Genomic DNA, 21,027 nt, shown 5'->3' with positions numbered 1-21,027 from the left:
GGCTTCCTTCCTATTACTTTCCTTCCCAATTTCCCTTTTAGTTGATTTTTTTTCCTCAGATTTGTTCTGTTTTTCCCCCTCACGTCGAGGGGCTCTTTCCTGACGGGGGCCGCTGCTCGTCGCGCACCGGCAGCAGCAGCGACGGCGGCTCCCGCTCGCCGAAGGCCCCGTCGGACGCTGCCCCTCGGCTTTTGTGCGAGCGCAACAAAGAGCCTCCGCACGGCACCGGGCACGGCCATCTTCCCGCCTCGCCTCGCCCCGCCGCCTCCGGGCACCTGCCCGCGCCGCCGCCGCGTTCCCCGGCCCGCCGCGATCCGCGGGGTTAACGAGTAACCTCCGCGGCGCCCGCAGCCGCCTCGCTCGGCCCCAGCGGCTCCTCCGCGGGGGCGGCCGGGCCGCCCTTCGCCCGCCGGGCGCGCCGAGGGAGGCGGCGGCTCTGGGCCTGGGCCTGGGCCTGGCGGCGCGGCCGAGGCGGGCGATTCTCCCGCCTCGCGGCCGTGAGGGCCGCGGCCCCGGGGCGACGCGCGCGTCGCGCTCGCCCCCGTCGTGCTGCGTGCGAGGGAATGGCCGCCTCGCGCCGCCTCCTCCCCGCTCGGCGCAGGCCCCGCGCCGCGCTCGGGCCTTCCCGCCGCGGGCACGCGGAGGCCGCGGCCTGCGGACGGGCTGCCCGTCGGGGGCCGAAGGCAGGCGGGTGTCCGGCAAACAGCGGGGCCGGCTGCCCCGGCAGGGACAGCGCGGAGGGGAGGGATGCCAGAGCTCGGCCCCGGCTTTGTCAGACGTGCGGGGGCAGCCCCCGAGGGCAAGCGGCGCTGATGGCCGCAGGCGTCGGGAACAAAGCGGCAGTGGGAGCTGCTGCCCGAAGGGGCTGGATAAGAACCGCGAACGATCCCCGTGCGGGCCGGGCAAGTGAGGACGGAGCCGCAGGGGGGACCGCGGGCAGCAACTGCGGAGTTAGGAGGGGACCTCGATGAGCTGCGAAGGGTTTGGGGCTGAGAACCGCGTCCAGGAGCCGTGGGCAGCGAGGAGCTGAGCGAGGCTTTTAAGTTACGCTCCCGGCCCGCTGGAGTTGCCAGTATTTTCATCAAAGAGTAGGAAACTAGGCTGCAGTGGGCCAAATGCTCCTAAAGGAAACAAGAGGGAAATGTGGGGCAAAAAGAGCGACTCTGTGCACCTCCGAGGCAGAAAAGAGCACAGTGGAAGCCCAGCTTGTGTGCAAGGCCACAAGCTGCGGCGCTCCTCTCGTGGGCCTGGCACGTTATGGAACCATCCGTCCTTTCCAATGGTGTCAGTGTGGCGGGAATGGATTAATGCTCTTTGTTCCCTGCTCTGCTCTGTGCTGCCCTGCTGATGTTACTGCTGTGAGGCTCACACGGAGCCCTGTGGAGCATATACCCCACTGCAAAAGCCCGCTGCAGGTATGTCCTGAGCTGCTCCTCTTCGGAAGTGCTTGGAAAAGTGATAGGCAGTAGCCTGCAGTTTGAATAGGAAATCAAAAGTAAAGAAACCCCCTGGCCTCCGTAGACAATGTGACCTGAAGTGACAAATACATTTGTTTTCAGGAAAGATGGCCAGGTGGAGTGAGAAAATCAGACTGGGGGGGTGATTTGCCTGGGAAGGTTTCTTCTTTTCTTTTCTTTTCTTTTCTTTTCTTTTCTTTTCTTTTCTTTTCTTTTCTTTTCTTTTCTTTTCTTTTCTTTTCTTTTCTTTTCTTTTCTTTTCTTTTCTTTTCTCTTTTAGGTTCTAATTATATTCAATTAAAGCCTAATCCAGAGAGTAGTACATTATTCTCCCCCACATGGCCTTTTCTTTACTTAAAAACAAATCTCCCCTCGGGGCGAAACCGGGTAGGGAAGCTCATTATGTGGAGGTCAGTTAGTTTGTCAGTATCACTGGACACGTTTTGGTGGGGTTCACGCGAGGGGAGTTCTCTGCTGGTGGCAAGGAGGTGGCAGCAGTGGGGTGCTGCGAGCAGGAGGCCGTCACCCCGGCTCATCTCGCCGTGGGATTTTCCCAGTGCGGCGGAACGGCCGTGTGTCCCTGTGCACCGCGGGGCTGCCCGGAACACAGTGTCCTGCCTAGGAAGGAGGAGCGGGCTCTGAGCGCTACCTGCACCCTCCCCGTTAAGGGAGGAAGGTGGTTGCTCGGGGGAAATGCTAAAGAATCTGAGGAGCTTGGAAGGGGAGATTATCCCTAAGATACTGTGCGTATCTCCCTGTCTTGAGTCCTTGTGCTTAAGATAGGTCTTACCTGCTTTCTTCCGCAGAGAGCTATCAGTCAGAGGAGATAAGGCATGATTTCACATGCATTTTTCAGGTGTAGCACCGACTCCAGCAGGCTGTGACCACTTGTTCCTGCCTCCATTCCTCCCCCCCAGGTTGTGTCAACAGAGCTGTTTGTGCTCTTGGGGAACTGGGTCAGAGGAGTTTAGGGCTGCGAATAGGCTGGTCCTCATGGAGGTTCTTTTTAGTGGATATTTTTCATAAGCCTGGGCTCATCACGCTATCCTGCAGTATCCTGGTGCAGTAGAGGGGGTGCAAGCCAATGGCTAGGGGGCAGAACTGCTTAATCTAGAGGTTCTGCAGAAAGAAAAAGGTGTCCCTGTGGGATTTTCTTTAATGGCTGTTCTGAAATACTGCAGTTCAGATGGAGTGCAGCTGCTCCTTTTAGCATCTGATTCCAGAGCTGTCACAAGGGGACCTTGGGGACGTGGTAGTTGGCAGGAGGCATAGGGCAGGGAGGAGGGAGTCCCACTCGTCAGAGGGTGTCAGGAATGCAGGGTTCCCTTTGGTGTTTGTAGACTGAAAAGTTGTGCTCTTGCTGTACGAGCAGAAGTGACTTCTGCGCCACCTGAGGAACTCCAGACTGGTGGCTGCAGTGCACTAGCGAAGCTCAGGACTTCCTGGCCGTGGTGCCCATGGCACTCGGCAGGGTTTCAGAGGTGCCACCCCAGGGGCTGCGCTAGGCGCCCGCGGGCCGTGAGCCGTCCTGCCGAGGCTCCCGCGCTGCCGGGAGGAGCTGGAGCTGCCCTGTGCGCTCGGGCTGACCGCAGGGAGGAGGGTTTGGGGGCAGCCTGGCCCGCTCCCGAGCCTGTGCTTGGCAGTGAATGAGTGAGTGGAGAGCAAGTCTGGAGGTGGGAATGGGTTCAGACCTGCTCCCCTCTGGCAGTGTAGGCACGTTCACATCCAGCTTGCTGCTTGGTCCGTGGCTGAAGTCTTTCTTGAGCTCTTGCAGAGTAATTTCACCCTGGTTCCTATCTTTCCCTCATGTTGTAAATGCAGTTGCTGCCTCCATAATATTTAAATCAAGCATCCAGTAATATAACATCAGAAGTACTTGCAGTGTGATTTTCTGAATTTTACTTAATCCTTTCTTTGAAGGCTAAATATGTTTCCCATCAGCTGATGTTCAGTAGTAACTAGGCCACACACTATGCAGTTCATTATTATTATTATTATTTTAACACTACTGAACGTTCAGTTTAGGGCATCCACTGGGCTGGATTTTCCAGTATGTTACTCATCCAGGAATGCTTGGAAAAACAGAGTAACTAGTGATGTTCAGTGCTTGTTCTTTTCGAATATCAGACTTGCTCTCTTGGATATTCCCCCAGAATTCTCCCACAAGCTTCCCTGGGAGGAATTAAGGGAACGGGACAATCACATCTTTCTGTAACTCTGCTGCCTCTCTAAAGTTGGAGCCTGAGCGCAGGCCAAAGATCAAAGCAGAAGAGGAGAGAGGCGGTTTTCCCAGGCCACTCATTGATTGTAGTGATCACATAACTACAGCAGAGATCAGCAGAGACGACTTTCTTGTTTTGGCGAGGACACGTGAAGGGGAAATGATATTACAGCAGTTGACATGTGTTGTCTTTTCAGAAACGCCAATTCCCTGCAGACCATTGGTATTTCCCTCAATATAGTATTTTCTCCTGGGATTATAAAGCAGCCAGCAGAGCTGCTGTTTATGTGTGTGTACACGTACCCCCCTATCCCACCTGCATGTTCAAATCCTGCTCTAGCAATTCATCGTGGGATAAATCTTCAGCAGTTTTTGAATCGGTGATTAGAACAATAGTTGTCAATTAAAAGAAAGTAGTTAAATAATTCATATGTGCTAACATCCTGGGACACTGTCATACTCTCCTTTTAAATTGTACCAACTTCATAAAGAAAGTAATTGTTACTTATTAAATATTTAATTAAACTATATTGTATGCGTAGAGTTTGAATGCTATGACATACCTCTAACTGGGGATTAGCAGCCTAGTGTTAAAGATTTTATGTATCCATAGATTCCGCAGATTATTCATTTTTATAGCCGTGGAAGGCAATGGCGTCTTCTATTTTCATGTGTTTTGGCTGTTGTGTGTATTTTTGGTATTTGGTGATTATTTATTTATTTATTCAATATTGTGGGAAATCTTGGCCCTCAGGATTGCTCGGCCGTTGAGGCCGTGTTTCCCTTCTGAGCGTGGAAGAGTTTTTATGCTTTGAAAAGAGCAGCAATCTTTGCTATCAGCGCAGAGACTGTTACATCCCCATTAACTTTCCTGCGAGCAGAGAATGAGCAAGGGCCGCGGGTTAAGGGTCAGGTTAAACTGCAGCGGGTTCAGGGAGCTTTGCCATGACCTGCTTCTAACTTTAAAGCCTCCCGCTGGCTGCTTTGAGTCAGCTAAAACAACCCTGTGTGCAAAGCGAAGCGGAGCACGGCCTCGTCCGTGCAGCTCCGCTGCTGCCCGTGCCCTTCACCCCTGCAGCCTTCTCAGGCCACTTGCGAGCTCCAAAATATCTCTTTTTAATATAAATATTTTTAAGGAGGTGTCATGGTGTTGCTCTTTGTTTGTTTTTGTTTTACAAATATGTTAAACCCTGCCTTTTGGGGGACTATTCTCTGCTTAGTAAAAGTGTGAAAAAGAGTAGGCGACTCAGTATACTAATAGGAATGATAGTCTCTTAGGAATTAGTTTAATTAAAGTCAACCAAAGTAGTCTCTAAGAGCATAGGTTTATAAAGCTTCTCTCAAGAGGAGTAATTGACTACTTGAGATAGTCCTCAGCAGGCATTTACTGTGGGTATTTAACCTTTCTTGTAACTCCACTTTGACATACTTTTTTTTTTTTTTTTGGTCAAGGTTAATGAATCACCTATTTATTTTAATCTTTTGAATCATTATTGCATGTTTAAATTATTTTGCTTCTGAATAAAACCAAATAAAACTTGTAGTAGGCATCTAATTGCCTAGCCGGTCTGTTTTACTATAGGAGTGTTTCTGCTCACAATATAATTTACTTCGTCTCAGACTGTTTTGTGAAATCATTTATTTTAATCATTTAACAGGCCTGATCTTGTTCGTATTTGTCCTTGCACTCAAAAAGAATAATTGCCCCAAAACTGCAAGAGTCCCAAGCCTATATTCATTAGTAGACAAAATTACTTCTGTAATGGGAGTTTTTCCCCTCGTTTGAGTTGCTGGTTGGGCCAAAGGGCGTCTTATCTTCTAGTTTCTTGGTGGTCCAACTGCTTCGATTTCTCTTTACTTCCAAGCTGCTTCTGTGGCTGAGGCCAAGTGCATCTTGGAGATGTATTTGTGCTCTTGGGGAAGGTGGAATTCTGGGCTATGGAAGATAAAATAGCAAGACACAAGAGCCGTTATTTACCTGTTTGTTAAATATTTATGCTCTTTTGTGGCTTAAACTGAACACTACTGCCTAAGTGAAACAAAGATTTTTACTGACTTTTAAATTGGAAAATAAATCTGGAGGAGTCTAAACTTTCCTTTTTTTAAAAAAAAACAAAACCTAAATAAATGAAAACCTGCTGTGAGACAACCTTATTTTTTATTTTATTTTGGTGTTTAGGCAAGGCAGTGTGCTGAGGGTAGGCTCGGGCTAACCTTAGAATCATTAATCCAGGATGTGTTCAAGCACTGGGAGAACTAAGGCCAGCTTTTTGGGTTGCTGTTCTTTGTATCATGAGCACAGACAGACAGTGAAGATCTAGAATCTAAATTTTGTTAAGCTTTTCCAGCTTCTAGGGGATCTGTCCTTTAGCTGCTTTTTAAATGGTCATAGTAGTTTAATTTGTACCTGTGAGTTCACATGTACAACATTGGTTTTAATGCATATGTTAGGAATATTTGTTTTAAATCTGTTTTATAGTAGCCGTATAGGTGCCCAGGGAATTGTCTGAGTGGAAACTAAACTGTTGCTAAAGGGTTGTAGAGCTATTGATCCACTTGTTTATAAGTGACAATGCTCTGCTCTCTGATGTCAAATTTGAACAGGAAATGTTTCCCAACTCTTACTTGTGGCAGGGAGTGTTTCTGAACTGATGTGGTACCAAGTGAAATACAGGCATTTTAAAATTCCCCGTTATTTTGCGCTGCAGGAACACCTAAACAGGCAGGTTTTCTCTCCATAGCACTGTAGATCACAGCACACTTCATCCAGATCCTGGGTCTGTGTGGCTAAGGGATGAGGCCACAGAATGTGGCATGGTGCATGTCTACATGGTGTTATAAAGGTAGCCTCTTTTGCCAGTATCTCACCTGAAAATCTGTGTCTTGCCTTGGGTTTCCAGGTTGGAGACAGGTGCCTTGTGTCACCTGGGCACCTTCGTGTCACCCAGCAAGAGAGGAGTTTATGATAAAAGTGTCCCGTGGTCCTGATGTGCTGGTGTAGGAGCTAAACCAGCAGGAGCCCGTGTTGCCCTCTCCAGTTATGTTGATATATGTGGGTGCTTTGCAACAGTGGTGTGCACTAAATGGTGTAGCGTGTTATGCCGAGCAGGTGATGGAGGAGGGTAGGATAACTGCAGTTTCCCAGCTATATTATGTGTGTTAAGGATATTTTCACATATCAGCACATTTGTGGTACTTGCCTTGCCCCAGCAGTTATTAGTAGGCAAGGAGAGATAGATGCATCAAACCACAGGTTTGATCCATGCCAGGATGGATGGAGTTCTCGTTTTGGGTGCGCGTGGTCCTCCTCTTAGATCAGTGGGTTGTACTTGGGTTGCAGCCCTCTCTTTGGGTTCAGGGCAGGTTGAGCCATGAGCTGCAGCCTGCACGAGCTCTGCACGTCCAACGGAGGGCTCGTGGGCACAGCCTTGGCTGAAGGACATGGACGGGTGGGAGGAGGTTCTGGGAATCTTCCCGAATAACAAGAAAGCTCCAACCACAAAGCTGCCTCCCTTCGCCATTGCCTGTGAATGTATTAATGGATATTTAAGACTATATAAAAGTTAATTTGTAAATTGTATCAAGTCACATGAGAATGTGCCTGTTGTGGGATTTCATAGCCCCAAGTGGTGGTTGATGAAAGTTCATTATCTCAAATCTGAAGAAGGTCTTGAAATGCCAACACCTCGTTCCATTACTGATTGACTCTAGGATGGTAAAGTGAGTACAACATAGCCATCCTTGTGAGTCCTGTGCAATACAGCTGTCCTTGTGTTGTTGTATTGCAGTAACTCAAAAGGCAAACTGAGCACCAGAGTTTTGGACATCTTTGTTTGTACACTAGTCTTATAATATCTACTTTTATAAAATTTCAGAACTTTCATCTTAGAATAAGCTCAGAAGTATCATTGTACCAGTGCCAAATCACCATACCTGGTATCAATGTGTAAATCTTACCTATTTCCTCTCTTAAGAGCAAAGACCATAAATCATGCAAGGCTGGTACAAACAAGACAACTCGTACTAAACTGCTGGGGAGAAAAGATTTTGCAAAACTAAAGGTCAGCTGAAGCTTAGTCTTAACACAAATGCTCAAGTGCTGGGGAAATCCAGCTTTTAAGACACCTAAGTACCTACCAGTCTTTAACATAAAACTGATAAACTGAACAGTTTCATAGGTGAATTTGAAGTGCATTTGGCAATCATTAGGAACTTAACTGATGCCTTGAAAGGGAATTAGCACCTTTTGTGCTTGGACCTCGGGAAGGGTCTCCCGGGGCAGGAAGGAGCGTGGGCTCCGTTATAGCAGCCCCTGGAGCTGTGGGGGACTTCAGATCTCCGGCTGCTCCCCGCCACATTCCGCAGGAACCGGCCAGGAGGTTGGGAGGTCCCAGCAAAGGAGCAGGGGGCCGGCATGTGTCCACCCAAGCCCCCTTTCTCAAGGGAAACCCTCCTTCCCATCCCTACGACCTTAATTAAAGGAGCAGTTTTCTTTGAGCAAGAAGGGTTGTTTTGGCTGACTGCTTTGGATATAATCTTTGAAATGATTGACTATGTTAAATCATGATAATTAGGGCTGACCATTAACCTCCCACAGAGCTGATTGCAGGCATGGGGGCGAAGAGGAAGTTTTTTACTTTTCTGACCGCTTTTGTTTCAGCCTGTTTGCAGAGCAAACACCTCCGGGAGGGTGTCAGGTGATTATGTCGCAGGCTATCTCTGGAGCCAGAGAAGAAGAATACTTAGTTTTTAAATGCAAAGACTTGGCTTTTAAAGAAAATGGGTTGTGGGGAGGTGCTGGGGAGTCTCTGGGTCTCTGCAGCTCCCACTTTCCGGCCGCTTGCTCTCTCAGAGGTGGCTTAGGGCATCCGTCCCCCTCGCATTAGCTCTTCCCCAAACAGGTGCCTTCATTTACGGCACCTCTCAGGAACGGCCCTTTCCTCTCACTGCTCTCAGATTGTCTCCACCAGGTTAGAGATCGACTCTTTGCCACTGTTTCTGCAGGGCGAGTGCCGTGTGACTGTTTAAAAGGTGTTTTTAAAGGGCAGCTTGCAGCTGTCCCGTGGCGCTTGTAAATCTGCTATGATGATGACACGGACACGAGAGGCTGCTCCAATGCGGGCACTAGCACAGGAGGACGAGAGCGGCCCGGGGTCCCCGCACGTCGCGTTCCCCGTGTGGCCAGGGGAGACCTGCAGCACTGCAGATACACGCGTGGCCAGCACGAGGGCAGAAATCTCAGGAAGGGGCAACAAAAGGCCACGGAGAAAATAAGGTGTTTGGAAATCAACAGAGGCTCCTAAAAATCCAAATAATTTAGAAGAAAGGGAAAAATCCGATCTGTAATCATTGTGTGTATTTCGTGATATGAAGCTAATAAATCCTCTTCCCCCACTCCCCCCCAGAGTTCATAAAACTCTGCTCCATGTACCAGGCAGATTATTTTGCTTTCCATTAAATAAATAACTCGTAAACAGGGCTATGTACCATAGAGATGATAATCTGCACCGCCACCTCCTCCTTCCCCGACACAAAATGCGCTTTGCAGCCCGCGCGGCAGCGGAGCCGCGGGCGCCCCGGGGCCTGCCGGCTCCATCGCCCGAAGGCTGCGGGCGAGACTCCTTCCAGGAGGAGTGGGAATTCTCAGACGGGATACGAGGCTCTGGTGTGCACTGCCTGAACGAGCCCAGCCTCCTGCTGCTGCCTCTGAAATTTGCTCTTGGAGGCCTGGAACATGGGACCACTGTAGTTGGGGGAAAGAACAAAAAGGAGAGACTTTTTTTTTCCCTTCAGAAAGAGCAAAAGAGTTATATGAAAGTTATGCTAGTCTGGCCAGTTATGTCAGTACTTTAAGTCCAAGGTAACTCTACCTTCTTTGTAGTTTTCTTAAAATGGATCAGTTTTTAAGCTGTAACATATTAAAAGCATCAGCATGATCCTTGTAACTTGACCCAAAACCTGACAGTGCTTTTGCAACATGTAAAAAACGCCTCTCTCTCAACTGCTTTTTCCCTGGCAATCTGTTTCTCTACTAACTTGGATTGTAGGGATGCTACTTTTTTTTTTTTTTTTTTTCCTTCGGAATAGTTTTTTATCCCTTAATTTACTGAGGTATTAAAAACCAGGTCCTTTAGTCTTTGTGTCCATTTCCCCATTATACTGGCAATTTCAGCCATAGCAGCTCCTTGCCTGATGCCATGAGGTGCTGGCAGTTTCCACCTCTCTGAGGCTGGAGGAAGCTGCTGTGCTGCAAATCCCAATTTCTCAAGAGTCTGCCCTCTGTTTGCCCTGAGTCTGTAACTACGTGATTGATATGATATATTATTTCCAATATTATTTTACGTATTATTTCCAATTTATAAATATTATTTCTAGTAGTCATAATTATTAGTATAACAACAGAAAAATATGTGTGAATTATTGCTGCAAGGTATGCACACATTTAAAAAAATGGTTAAGTACTGATGATAGCCAGTAAATTTTTCTAATATCTACCTAAGTACTTGTAATAGCAAGTTTAATAGAGATACTTGCTTGATATATCGCTGTCATTCAGCTATATGGTGTTCTTTAGCATGCCTTGTGAATTACAAATGAGATAATCCCTTCTGAGTCACCATTTTATTGTTCCTGTCTCTGCAGTAACAAGCGACTCGTGGCCTTAGTGCCAATGACACTTCATTCAACACCAGACGAGCCTACACCAGCGAAGATGAAGCCTGGAAATCGTATCTGGAGAATCCCTTAACTGCAGCTACCAAGGCTATGATGAGCATAAATGGTGACGAGGACAGTGCTGCTGCTCTTGGCCTGTTGTATGACTATTATAAAGTAGGTAACTCCATCATTATTCCTCCTCACTTAATAGGGACCTGCTCTTAAGAGGCCTGGAAAGCCCATGTTGAAAGGCAGAAGTCACGGCCTCCCGCATTCCCTGTGACACTTGTGTGAAGCCTGCCTTCCCCTTAAGAAAGCCCATTGGAGGCTATTTTGATGTGTTTAGCTCTGGAGAGAAAGTAACAAAATCAGAATTTTCATATTAAATTGGCCACCATGATTTCTTTTTCAACACAGCCTCTTCCCTTCTAAGAGCCTTGCATGAAGAATCCCCCTCCTTATTTTTTGTGCTCTTATTCTTGCAATATTATTTAAAAATGGGAAAGAGGATGCCTTGTTCATCTGTAAATGTCTGCTTTCCTGTTTCATTATGCACATGTGTTAGTTTGCTCTTTCACGGACTTATCCCATCTATCAGTTTCCTATATTATTTTTATTTGCAATAGGCTGTATGTAAGCTATAAGTTGGGATCTAGCCCTTGCACTGGCAGCGTGCAGTCTAGGTAGAAAGGTGGGGAACAGAACTGGAGCTGGACACATAGTTAGAAGTCTAATTTGGTTTATAGGGGAAGCATTGACATACAGTTTGCGTTTATATCAGGTTCTAAGCCCAGGGCTTTATGCACAATTTTGAGAGCAGCTTCTTTTTAATGTATTTTGTAGTATTTAAGTAGGATATATCTGAGATTTCTGCTGAGAACAGAGAACACTATAGGCTGTATCTCTGTAATGCAGTCATTCCGCTCTGAAACCCAGGCTGACTTTTTTATACACTGCAAACAAGAAATGGTGTTGCCTATCAAGTAGTGAATATAAAGTTGTTTATTTCACTCAACTGTTGCAGTAAATGGCATTTTGCCTACAGTTAAATATTGTTTTTTTTTACCGACTATATTTCAAGAGACAGTTCGTGCAGTTGTGTATTGTTATCAGTAGATAGAGGCTTTTCCTAAAGAGAAAGAAGAAAGATCCTGTTCTTGACAGAGCTATGAAGTTATGTGGCTTCAAAAATGCAGGATGTCTAAGAGAATCTAGTGTTGGTTTCTATCGTAGTAATACCTTTGCACTACATGTAGCAGTTCATTAATCTCTGATTTTTGAAGAACAGAGAACAGTTCGTTTCCTCCTCGGAACTGTGCTCCACGGGACGTGTCCTGTTCTTTGTTTCAGACAGTTGCAACGCGCTCAGAAATAGCTATTTCTGGCCTGACATGGCAGAAAAGGATGAGTCTTGCTGATTTGCTCAAAATGGAAGTTAAACCTAACCTGAGTCTTGGTGTTGTACTGTGTCAGTGTAAAAGAGGACTTCCAGTGTACAGGACTCCAAGACTCTCAAATTGCCCAGATTTATTGCCTGGCTTATTTGTTCTGACATGCTGGGTAATTTTCTTAAGTACTTTTCCCAGTCAATGGGAATTGTTTGACCTTAACTCTTTTTTTTTTTTCCCCTTCTCTCTCTTTCATATAATGATATTTACCTAAACACTGGCTTTCCTTCAAGGGTATATATGTGATCTTAACAAGGAAATCAACAGGTATGAACAGTGGCTTGGATTTCGCTTGGAAAATATAGGAAGGAGCTTTGTTAACTAGCAGAACACTTAATAGGGAGGGAGGGAGGAAGGCCCTGCTAGAAGGAAGGGCTCTGGCTGGATTCTGCTGCTGTCTTGCAGAAACAGCTGGTGTTAACCTTGTCTATTAAAGTGCGTTGTGGTATTGCTTTTTCTCCAAGTTGAGATGTTTCCTGATCTTTCTTTAAAGCACTTAGAGATAATAGGCACAATTTTAGCCCATTCTAGGTCTATCCTTGCTCTGCAATCCTGTCCTTTAACTGCTGTGATGGAGTGGATATAGCTTATTTTGTGAAAAACAGATTAGGAGTGTTAGTTCGCAAACTGCTGGTTCATCAAAAAAGGAAGAAAAAAAATCACAGAAAACCACAGGGCAGCAACTTTGTGCTTGGTGATTTCCTATCTATGCCAGTGTCGGGGAACAGCAACCTGGGAAAACAGCTCAAGTCACTTTTATTGTGAATTTTGAGCCAATTGAGGGGCAAGCTCTGACTCAGTCTTTACTTTTCATGGTTGTTAATGCTCCCAGCAAAGCGGAAGTCAGTGTTCTCTGGTGTTGCCTGTGTGGAGGACTTTCTCAGTAAAATCTTGTGGTTTAACTGGAAACTCTCATTCTCTCTGAGCTAGAATGGTCTCCATGCAACATTCATCAAAGCAGTAACATGCTTTCATTCACATCTTTTATTATTCAGTGAAAGTGTGCGTGAGTTTGTGAATATAAGCTTGGATTTTGACATAGCTTGATGTCCAAAAACAGAGTGCTTTGCTCTGGAATTTTGTGCACCTGAGAGCTAAAAAAAGTCTCCACATTTTTCTCTTTGCAAATTACCTTTGTGTTCTGATCAATCTCCCAAAGAAAAGCAGCTGTGAATCAGGCAACACAGATTTAGATACATATTCCAGTTGTTACACAAGACCAATCTGAAGTTGCAAATATCTGACAGTTGCATTTACCTGACTATGCCTTGTGTTGTTCTCAGGTTCCCAGAGATAAAAGGCTGTTGTCTGTTAACAAAGTGAGTGATAATCAAGAAGACCAAGATAAAAGGTACAGTATTATTCAAAATCATACACCCAAATAGTAACAATGTTGATCAGTTGTGAACTAAAGGAACTATGATAGCCTCAGGGCTTATGGTTTTCTTTATAAAGATAAAAGAAGAAAGACTGTATTGGGAGGAAAACTCAAACTTTACTCCTTTTTAATTTATTAAAAAGTTAAACAGGATTATTAAATGTGATATTTGCATGAAAGCAAAAGGTTAGGCCAGAGTTTCATGGTTTGTCTGTGTTTGTTTTGTTCTTTGCAGCTGCTGATAATAGTAAAATTAGGTTATAGGCTAATAGGCTATTGGCTATTTATTTCAGTTTTATTTTTCTACAGCAAAAAAAAGGGTAGTTTGTCCTCAGTAACCTGTTTTGAACAATTTTATTTAACATATTTTCTAGAAGCAGATAAAGTAAACTCATTCCCTCAAAATGTTTTTCTGTTCTCAAATTTCAGCCCTACTCAGCAGGCTGAAAGGAACTGTAATGCTGGGCAGATTTCCTGGGCTGAAAACAAAGCAGAATGTTATACCTACTAAGAGTTTTCTGAGTGGACAATTTTATATCAGCACACTACTGTGAACAAGCAGCTCCTTTGCAGCAGCAGCAGCCCCAGGTAGAGACGTGGGGGCTCTGCTGGAAGTGCCCTCGCAGCCACTGTAATTCCTGATCCGCTCGGATGCAGGGGGATTCCTTGGTACCTTCTTGCAGAAGTACCTGGCTAGTAGCAAACAGTGGTGGCCCCTCAACTGCCCGGAGGAGCCTGCACACCACAGGAATTTTACTGTTGACGTTCCCCCTCTCTGTTTCACCTGGGGATTGTTCTACAGTCAGTAATCCATACTTCATACTACTCTTTATGCTTATTTTGTGCCTGAAGGCACTGGTGAACTAACTTTGCATCCAAATAAGAAGACAAAGCAAAAATTACTGTGGATACTCAGAATTTTGTCATACTACATCATATCTATTGTAGGTCAAATCAAATGCATTGTCCTTTCCTAGCTGTTAAAGACTTCCAGACCTTTCTACTCACCTCTAAATGTTTTTTTGCCTATTAGTTGTTCAAGTACTACTTGTTATGGCAATGGCTTATCACGGTTGTAAATGCACCGACCTCCTTCCCTGCCATCTAAGAACATCGAGTTATGTAAGGAAGAGATTTGCTCTATCAGGGCAGCTCATAACATGTTTTGTTTTTGTCTCACAGAAATTGTCTTAATACCACGGAAGCTCAGAGTAATTTGAGTGGGGGTGAGAACCGTGTGCAAGTCCTGAAGACAGTTCCTGTTAACCTTTCCTTAAACCAAGATCCTTTGGAGTCATCCAAAAGGGAATACAACGCAAATGTATCTGGGAGCTCAACGCCCATCACAGGGACTGGAGTGACTGTGGTCAAAGCGGAGGAGTTCACCCCTGTTTTTATGACCCCACAAGCACACTATGCAAGGGGAGAAAATGAGGAGCACCGGGGGGTTATCTTTGAACCGTACGAAGTGTCCAACATTGCACCCCACACAAATTATCTCAAAGAGGACCAGCGCAGCACTCCGGACAGTACCTACAGTGACACCTTCAAAGACGGAGGAACGGAGGTGAGTTTTGCACCTCCAATTAGCCTTTAAGAACTCTATAGAAAGCTGCAAACAGGACAAGTAGATTTGAGGCATCTGCAAGAATCGCAAGGAGATTCGTAATGCCAGTTCAGCAAATTGATCTCTGCTCCTTGCCACGTGCTTCTCTTTCCTTGTGCCCTCTGATTGTAGAGGAGCATCATGAGATGTTTCAGAAGGCAGGTCCCAAGTTGTGTTCCCTGGAAACTGGGAGAGTGAGACATATTGAATAAGAAGAGAATAAGCAGAGAATAGTTGCCATTCTGAGAGAAAATCGGTTGTTAAGGTCTGTCTTCAGAAGAATTAACAGCCATCTTGCATCTGGGAAATTCTCAAAAATTTTCTGAAATTGAAAGTTTTCCTGAAAGTGCATGTTAGCAGGGTGGGCCTCTGCTGCTAGATAAACCTAAATAATTTATCAGAAGCTGTTCGTTGTGCTAAACTGCTCATCAGTGGGGGCAAGTGAGAAAAACTAGTAGAATTAGGTGGCTGGATGGGAATGGAAAGGTTAACAAGCAGGGAAAGAGTCAGATGCATATGTATGCTGGGGAATGAGGAGGAGAGGAGAGAGAAGGAGCTGCCTTGTAGCTATTTTGCACTATTATGCTGAGGCAAGTAATTATAAACTCAGCCTTAAAATGCTGCAGGTACCCTCTGGCTGCTTTTGGTTGCTGCAGAATAATGCAAACAAGCCAGAACTATAAAAAGGTAAAATCATTTAATGCTGATAGTGCATCTGCAAATGATTAGAGATATTATATGGTAAATTACTCTTTGGATTTTCTCCTCCTCCTCCATGAAATTATTAATTATACACAAGTACAATAAAAAAAAAACACTTAAAGCTTTTACTCTGATAAAACATAGGAGAAACTTAGTGTCTGCTTTTGTGTATTTTTTATAAAAATGTAAATTGTCTCTAAACAAGTATTGTACATCAGGACATCTGGAGGTGAAATCCATATTAAGATATGGAAGCACACATTTAGGTCAACTGAATGAATGATTAATGAAGAAATCCAGCTTGCTATTGAAAAATCACTAGAGCCCATTCTGGAAACACGACTCTGCATGATCAAATCACATTATTTCATTGCTGCTGATAAAGGACCCTTTGTGGGAGTGCAGTGATAACGCACAGCTGGCATTCCCGGGGTGCTGTGCAGGGTGATTCCGGAGCATTGGTCTTTTATGGGATAGGGGGCTGAAAGGCACCCAAACCAGCAGTCTGCTCCCTACGAACTGCTGGCACATGTGCAAAGGTGTGAGACTTGGGAGTGAAAGGGAAATTACATCTGTAAACTGGCCTTGCATCCCAAAATCTATGGTATCATGTTTGTGCGTATATATATATATATTAATTATTAGTCCTTTTTTTTTTTTTTTGCAATATGCTTAAAACCAAAGTCTACCACTTGCCAGCTAGGCTGTCTCTGCCATCCATGCAGAGGCCACGAGGCAGCACCAATCTGTTTGCCCAATGTAGAGGGAATGAATTGCCCTGTAGTGCTCTTTCCTTCTCCCTCCCTGCTCACCTCTTCACTGCAGAGAGGGATGAAACAAGTGCCTTTAACCCACCTTGAGCTGCTTAAAAATTACATGCACCGAGTGCTGCTGTGAGTGGCCTTCCAGCCCGGAGTCGTCCCACGCCTGAGATGCAGGGACGAGGGAAGGGCCCAGGCACCCACTGATGGAAGCTGTGCTGGGAAGTGCCCCCATCACTTGCTCTTTTCCCCATGTCCCCCTTGGGGACGAGCCTGTCCCCTCCTCACGCTACTCTAGGCACTGGCTGCTACAGGCCAGTCCAGAGCAGAACGTCAAAACATGCCAGAAGAGGAGAAGTTTGTGCTGAAGTCATGTTTCGAGTAAGAAAATACTAGGTCTTGTTAGTTTTCCTATTCATCTGGTAAAAACGTCATTTTCTCAGAGTAAAAATGATTTTGCTCCAATACTTGCTCAATTTTAAACACATGATTGACTGCGTACTTATAAATTAATTCAAAAGATTTATTGAATACCAAAGAATTGCTGACCAAAGAATTTTATAGCTCCCTGGGGCAATGGGTGCCTCTGTCTATAACTTGCTGTGTTCTTCTGATACCATTTTAGCCATCTATTTAAATATACTTCTCATCATTCGTATTCTTTTTATAGCTATGATTAATTTATTAGTTCTTCAAAATGTAAGTCAAAAATTTTAAGGATGGGTAGATCACTTGCATGTTTTTGCAAATGTTACTTACAGCCTGTATGTAAAATGTGACTTAAATGTTAATGTGAAAGCATTTTTACTGTAATGTGCCCCAGATGTCAGATTTCTTACAGTATTTAGATCTGTTTTAGTGCACATGGACCATTGACTTTTGATCTTCAGGTACACACTACCTTTGCACTTCACTAGTATCTGAATGGGTTGTGGCACAGTTGTGCATAAGGTAAAATTAAAAACCGTTTTACAAATTACCTAACTTGATGCTTGTGGAAACAAAAGAGCTCATTATTGCTGAGCAGTTATCACAATGGAAATCCTGGAGATTAAGTGTAATGATCTGACAGTGAATCAGAGCAGCTTCAGCAAAAACGAGTTGCAAGTAGAAGGCAAGCCAAGAGGAGAAGCAAGACGTAACGGAGCAGGGCACAAACAGGCTTGTTTGCTTGGGAAGCCAGAACGAAAATTCTTGCCTAGGCTATGCAAAAAGACCTTGTTTTTCAGAGCTGCAGCTCTCGGTGTAGTTCTGTTTTGGTAAGTGTGCTGTACTCTTGTAAAGTGGCTGTAGATTTGCTTTTAGTTTGTAGAGTGCATGTTTCACATGAGCAGAATCTTCTGCTGCAGATAAAGTATTTTTTTAGCCTGCATCCCCACACCTGTTCCAAAGAAGCAAGGTAATAACCAAAATTGTTCCCAGCATTCGTGTGGGGGCTTTCAGGACAGCCAGCCATGTAAATATGTTCAAACAAAAGCAAAACAAAAGAAAATGGTACAAATTCTCTAAAAAACCCTACAATTTCTTTTGAAAAGAGATGCTTCTCTTCGAAATGGGTTATGTTTCTATAGGCTTGTTTTAAAATATATAAATGTGTAGACAAGGAGTTCAGGAAGGCAGAAGAGGTTTTTCTGTTACGTTCCTGTGATCACCAGCTAGGTTATGAAAAAATGGAAACGCTTAACATAAATTGTCTCTATGAAATCCAGTTTGATGATCATGTAGAGTCCACCTCAGTTCAGAATGACTTTGAGTTTTCAATGGCTGATGGTTTCTTCTGAGGGATCTCTAAATAAATGTAATTTTACTTGTATTGGTCATTTGCATTTTTGGTGTATAAAATTATATTTAATCGGCGTTTTTATTTTTCAGAAGTATCGCAGTGTGTCAGTTGGGGCTGAAGAATATATTTACGAACAAACCAGGTATGGCAAAACCTTTGAAATACGTTGGCTGGCATCACATAAAGAATATATCAAGGGGAGCCTCCCTGTGTCCGTTTCCCACCCTGCCTTTCATGGCCTGGGGCCCTTGCAGTGCTCTCAGCACCCGTGTGTGTCAGCTTTTGAATCTGACTGGAATGTATTTTTTAGTATCTTTATACCTGCTGTCTTCCTCCAGCAGGATTTAAAGTTGTAACTCCTCTGCATGGAGCTCCTGGTATAATGCAGGAATTAAAGTGCTAAGAGAAATCCCCTGGGTACAGGGCACGGCTTTGACAGCCAGGCCATGGAAGATCTTCCTCACCTTTCAGGTTGGAAGGATGCATAGGATGGTGAACCGTTTCCACCAGCTTTATGGAATTGCTTAGTTCTTCTTAGTATTCCATATGTTTCCTTATGCTAGTAGCTTTTTCTGGGAAAGCCTCTGTCTTTTTCTCCTGTTTGTTCTCTAACTTTATTTTTATATATGAATAATTTATATAAAGTATCTATTGCAAACATTGCTAAGCAAAGAAAAATGCATGCATAAAATGGGCATATTTGAACATAGCCACTTTATAAAGATTGTAATCAATGAAATTCTTTAAACCGGTGCTTGATTTTATGCCCGTGAATAGTTCTGTTTATATCTGAGAGATTGCCCTCGTTTTAGAAACAGGAAAAAGCTCCATGATCTTTTCCTGGAGTAGACATATGACTTTCCTTGTAGTGGAGGTTTCCTATAGCTTGATCTTTTCTCTGATTAATATTGAAGCAATCATTAACTTCAGTGGGCTCAGAACTGAGTCATTATACAGAGAGCACAGACGAAGCTGATCTTGAGCAAAGAGTTCTCACCTGCTATGCTGGAGGTATATAAATCCTGGAGTGCTGTCCTCAGTAACAATTCTCCGAAGTTAAAATCTTTCATGCTATTACACAAGTCAGCTTTAGACTATAACCTCCACACGCACACTCAGAAAAGCAAAATGCTTCTTTTTAGGGAGTTACCTGGAAGGAGGTGCTCAGAAATGTAATCTTCAGATTAAAAAAACAAGCAGAGAATATGAAAGTAATTGAAGGCCTGGTGTAAGTTCCCTTTATGACTGCGGAGGGCTTTAGCTAAGACCCATGGTGAGATTCAGAACAGGGTTAGAATTGTTTGAGTGATGATTGCAGTAAGTTTACAAGGTTAATGGTAGTCCTCCCACTTCAGAGCATAATCTGATTGCCAGCTGGGATCAAGAAGAAATTTTCCTTGTGGTACAACACAAAGATTGCATAATTGACCAGGTGTGGTGTGCCTGGGATTTACATTTTTAAAAGCTTTGTGAAACAGAAGACACAGAAGACCAAGGAGCTGCAGACCCAGGCAGCTCTGTTTGGACACCATGTGTCTGACTTAGATTCATCCTGCGCTGCCTTCACGCCAGGCTAAATCAGAGGATGTGCCCCTGTTGTGGATCCTGGAGTATTTGCTTTAACGAGGAAGTTAAGGATGCACTTAGACAAGCACAGCCATCCTTTTGGTGCTAATCTAGCTCTGTTTAAATATATTGTTGGATTAGGACCTTTGTGAAAATGCTTCCCCCCATCCCTGATTTTTGTGGACAACCTGTGACTCCTTGCACTAAACTTCTTGTGGTGACCAAATCTATTTTGAAGAGAACATTTATTCTGCAAGGCAAACGTTGTCTTTCATTTAAGAGAATGTGAAAGCTTCAGGCATAGTTTTTACTGAGAAACTGTTGAAGCTGGATACAGAGAGAGGTGGCTGGGAGCACTGCATTCAGCGCTTCAAGTTTTCGGTGTCTCAGAGCTGATGAAAGGTTCTCCTCTGAAGCAGGGTCCTTTCTAAAATCCCTGTGCCACAAAAGCAAAACTGTCTCTTTTTCTCTAGTTTTTGTCCTTTTTTTTTTTTTCTTCTTTCCCTAAGGGAAGTTGTTTGATTGTAGAATCCAATTAAATGTAGGTATTTTGTGCTGTGTGAATAATTTTGAAAAGAATACTCAACAAAAAATGATTGCATATTGTCTTTACATCAACCTTCTGTCCCTTCTCTGCCCTGTGCTGAAAGTAGCAGCTGGACTTTCCATTCTCCATATGCATCTTTTTTATTCTGTTCTTTCTGAACTTCTCTTTCTGAGGCACTTCTGAGTTTAAATATCAGTGGAGGTAGCTGATTTCCTTGTAATACTGCAAAATATGCTGTGTTCCCTCTTAGCATTTGTTCCTTTCACTGTGGTTATATAGCCTTGTACTTCATGGTTACTGTCAGAGAAAGCAAAGATGTAGCCTTTGATTGAAGAGCCTTCCAGTCCAGCTAGGCATATGTTTGCAAAAAAAGAGATTGTACTTTTTAATACTTGAAGTGGGACGTTCTCTTGGAATTTATTATTAACTTTGTATTGGTTCATTCCATGCTTAAATAATGTGTGAAATATATAATGAACAGGGACAAAAAGAAAAAGAAAGTGACACTGATTTTGCTGGTGTTTCTCTCCCTGTCTTTTCAACAGCACTTTTCAGTATACGCTAGAAGCTACCAAATCTCTGCGTCAAAAGCAAGGGGAAGGGCCCATGACCTATTTAAACAAGGGACAGTTCTACGCCATCACCCTGAGCGAGACGGGGGACAACAAATGCTTCCGGCATCCGATCAGCAAAGTCAGGGTATAGTCCAACTTCTTTCCTAGACAGGAGTGGAGCTCTTCAGATAAATGTAGTTTGGGTTGGTTATTTGGGTTGGTGATTTCAGATGTGTTCTGGTCCGTTTTTTCCATGTCCAATCTTATGAGCTGGTCAGTTATATACATAGTTGCCTTAGTTCAGGATTTGGCAAACGTTAAATACACATGTATTATGCTTGACATTG

The 21,027-nt window shown here is 44.4% G+C and overlaps 1 protein-coding gene across 1 annotated transcript in view; it reads left to right on the top strand.

Annotated features, from left to right (window-relative positions):
• The first annotated feature begins 10,247 nt into the window (after nucleotides 1–10,247).
• The window catches only part of GRHL2 (grainyhead like transcription factor 2), a 50,051-nt gene continuing 39,271 nt past the window's right edge, over nucleotides 10,248–21,027 (top strand). Inside the window, 7 exon segments of the mRNA XM_088533588.1 lie at nucleotides 10,248–10,262; nucleotides 10,265–10,346; nucleotides 10,349–10,509; nucleotides 13,067–13,134; nucleotides 14,344–14,728; nucleotides 18,103–18,155; nucleotides 20,672–20,825. Of these exon segments, the coding sequence (XP_088389714.1) occupies nucleotides 10,254–10,262; nucleotides 10,265–10,346; nucleotides 10,349–10,509; nucleotides 13,067–13,134; nucleotides 14,344–14,728; nucleotides 18,103–18,155; nucleotides 20,672–20,825 (912 nt within the window). The 5' untranslated portion in view covers nucleotides 10,248–10,253.

Source organism: Tinamus guttatus, unplaced genomic scaffold, assembly GCF_059628265.1.
Source record: "Tinamus guttatus ecotype Peru unplaced genomic scaffold, ASM5962826v1 Tinamus_guttatus_pri_ptg000510l, whole genome shotgun sequence".
Taxonomy (NCBI): Eukaryota; Metazoa; Chordata; class Aves; order Tinamiformes; family Tinamidae; genus Tinamus; species Tinamus guttatus.
The sequence above is the reverse complement of the archived record's forward strand: the minus strand, read 5'-3'. Positions and strand labels throughout refer to the sequence as shown.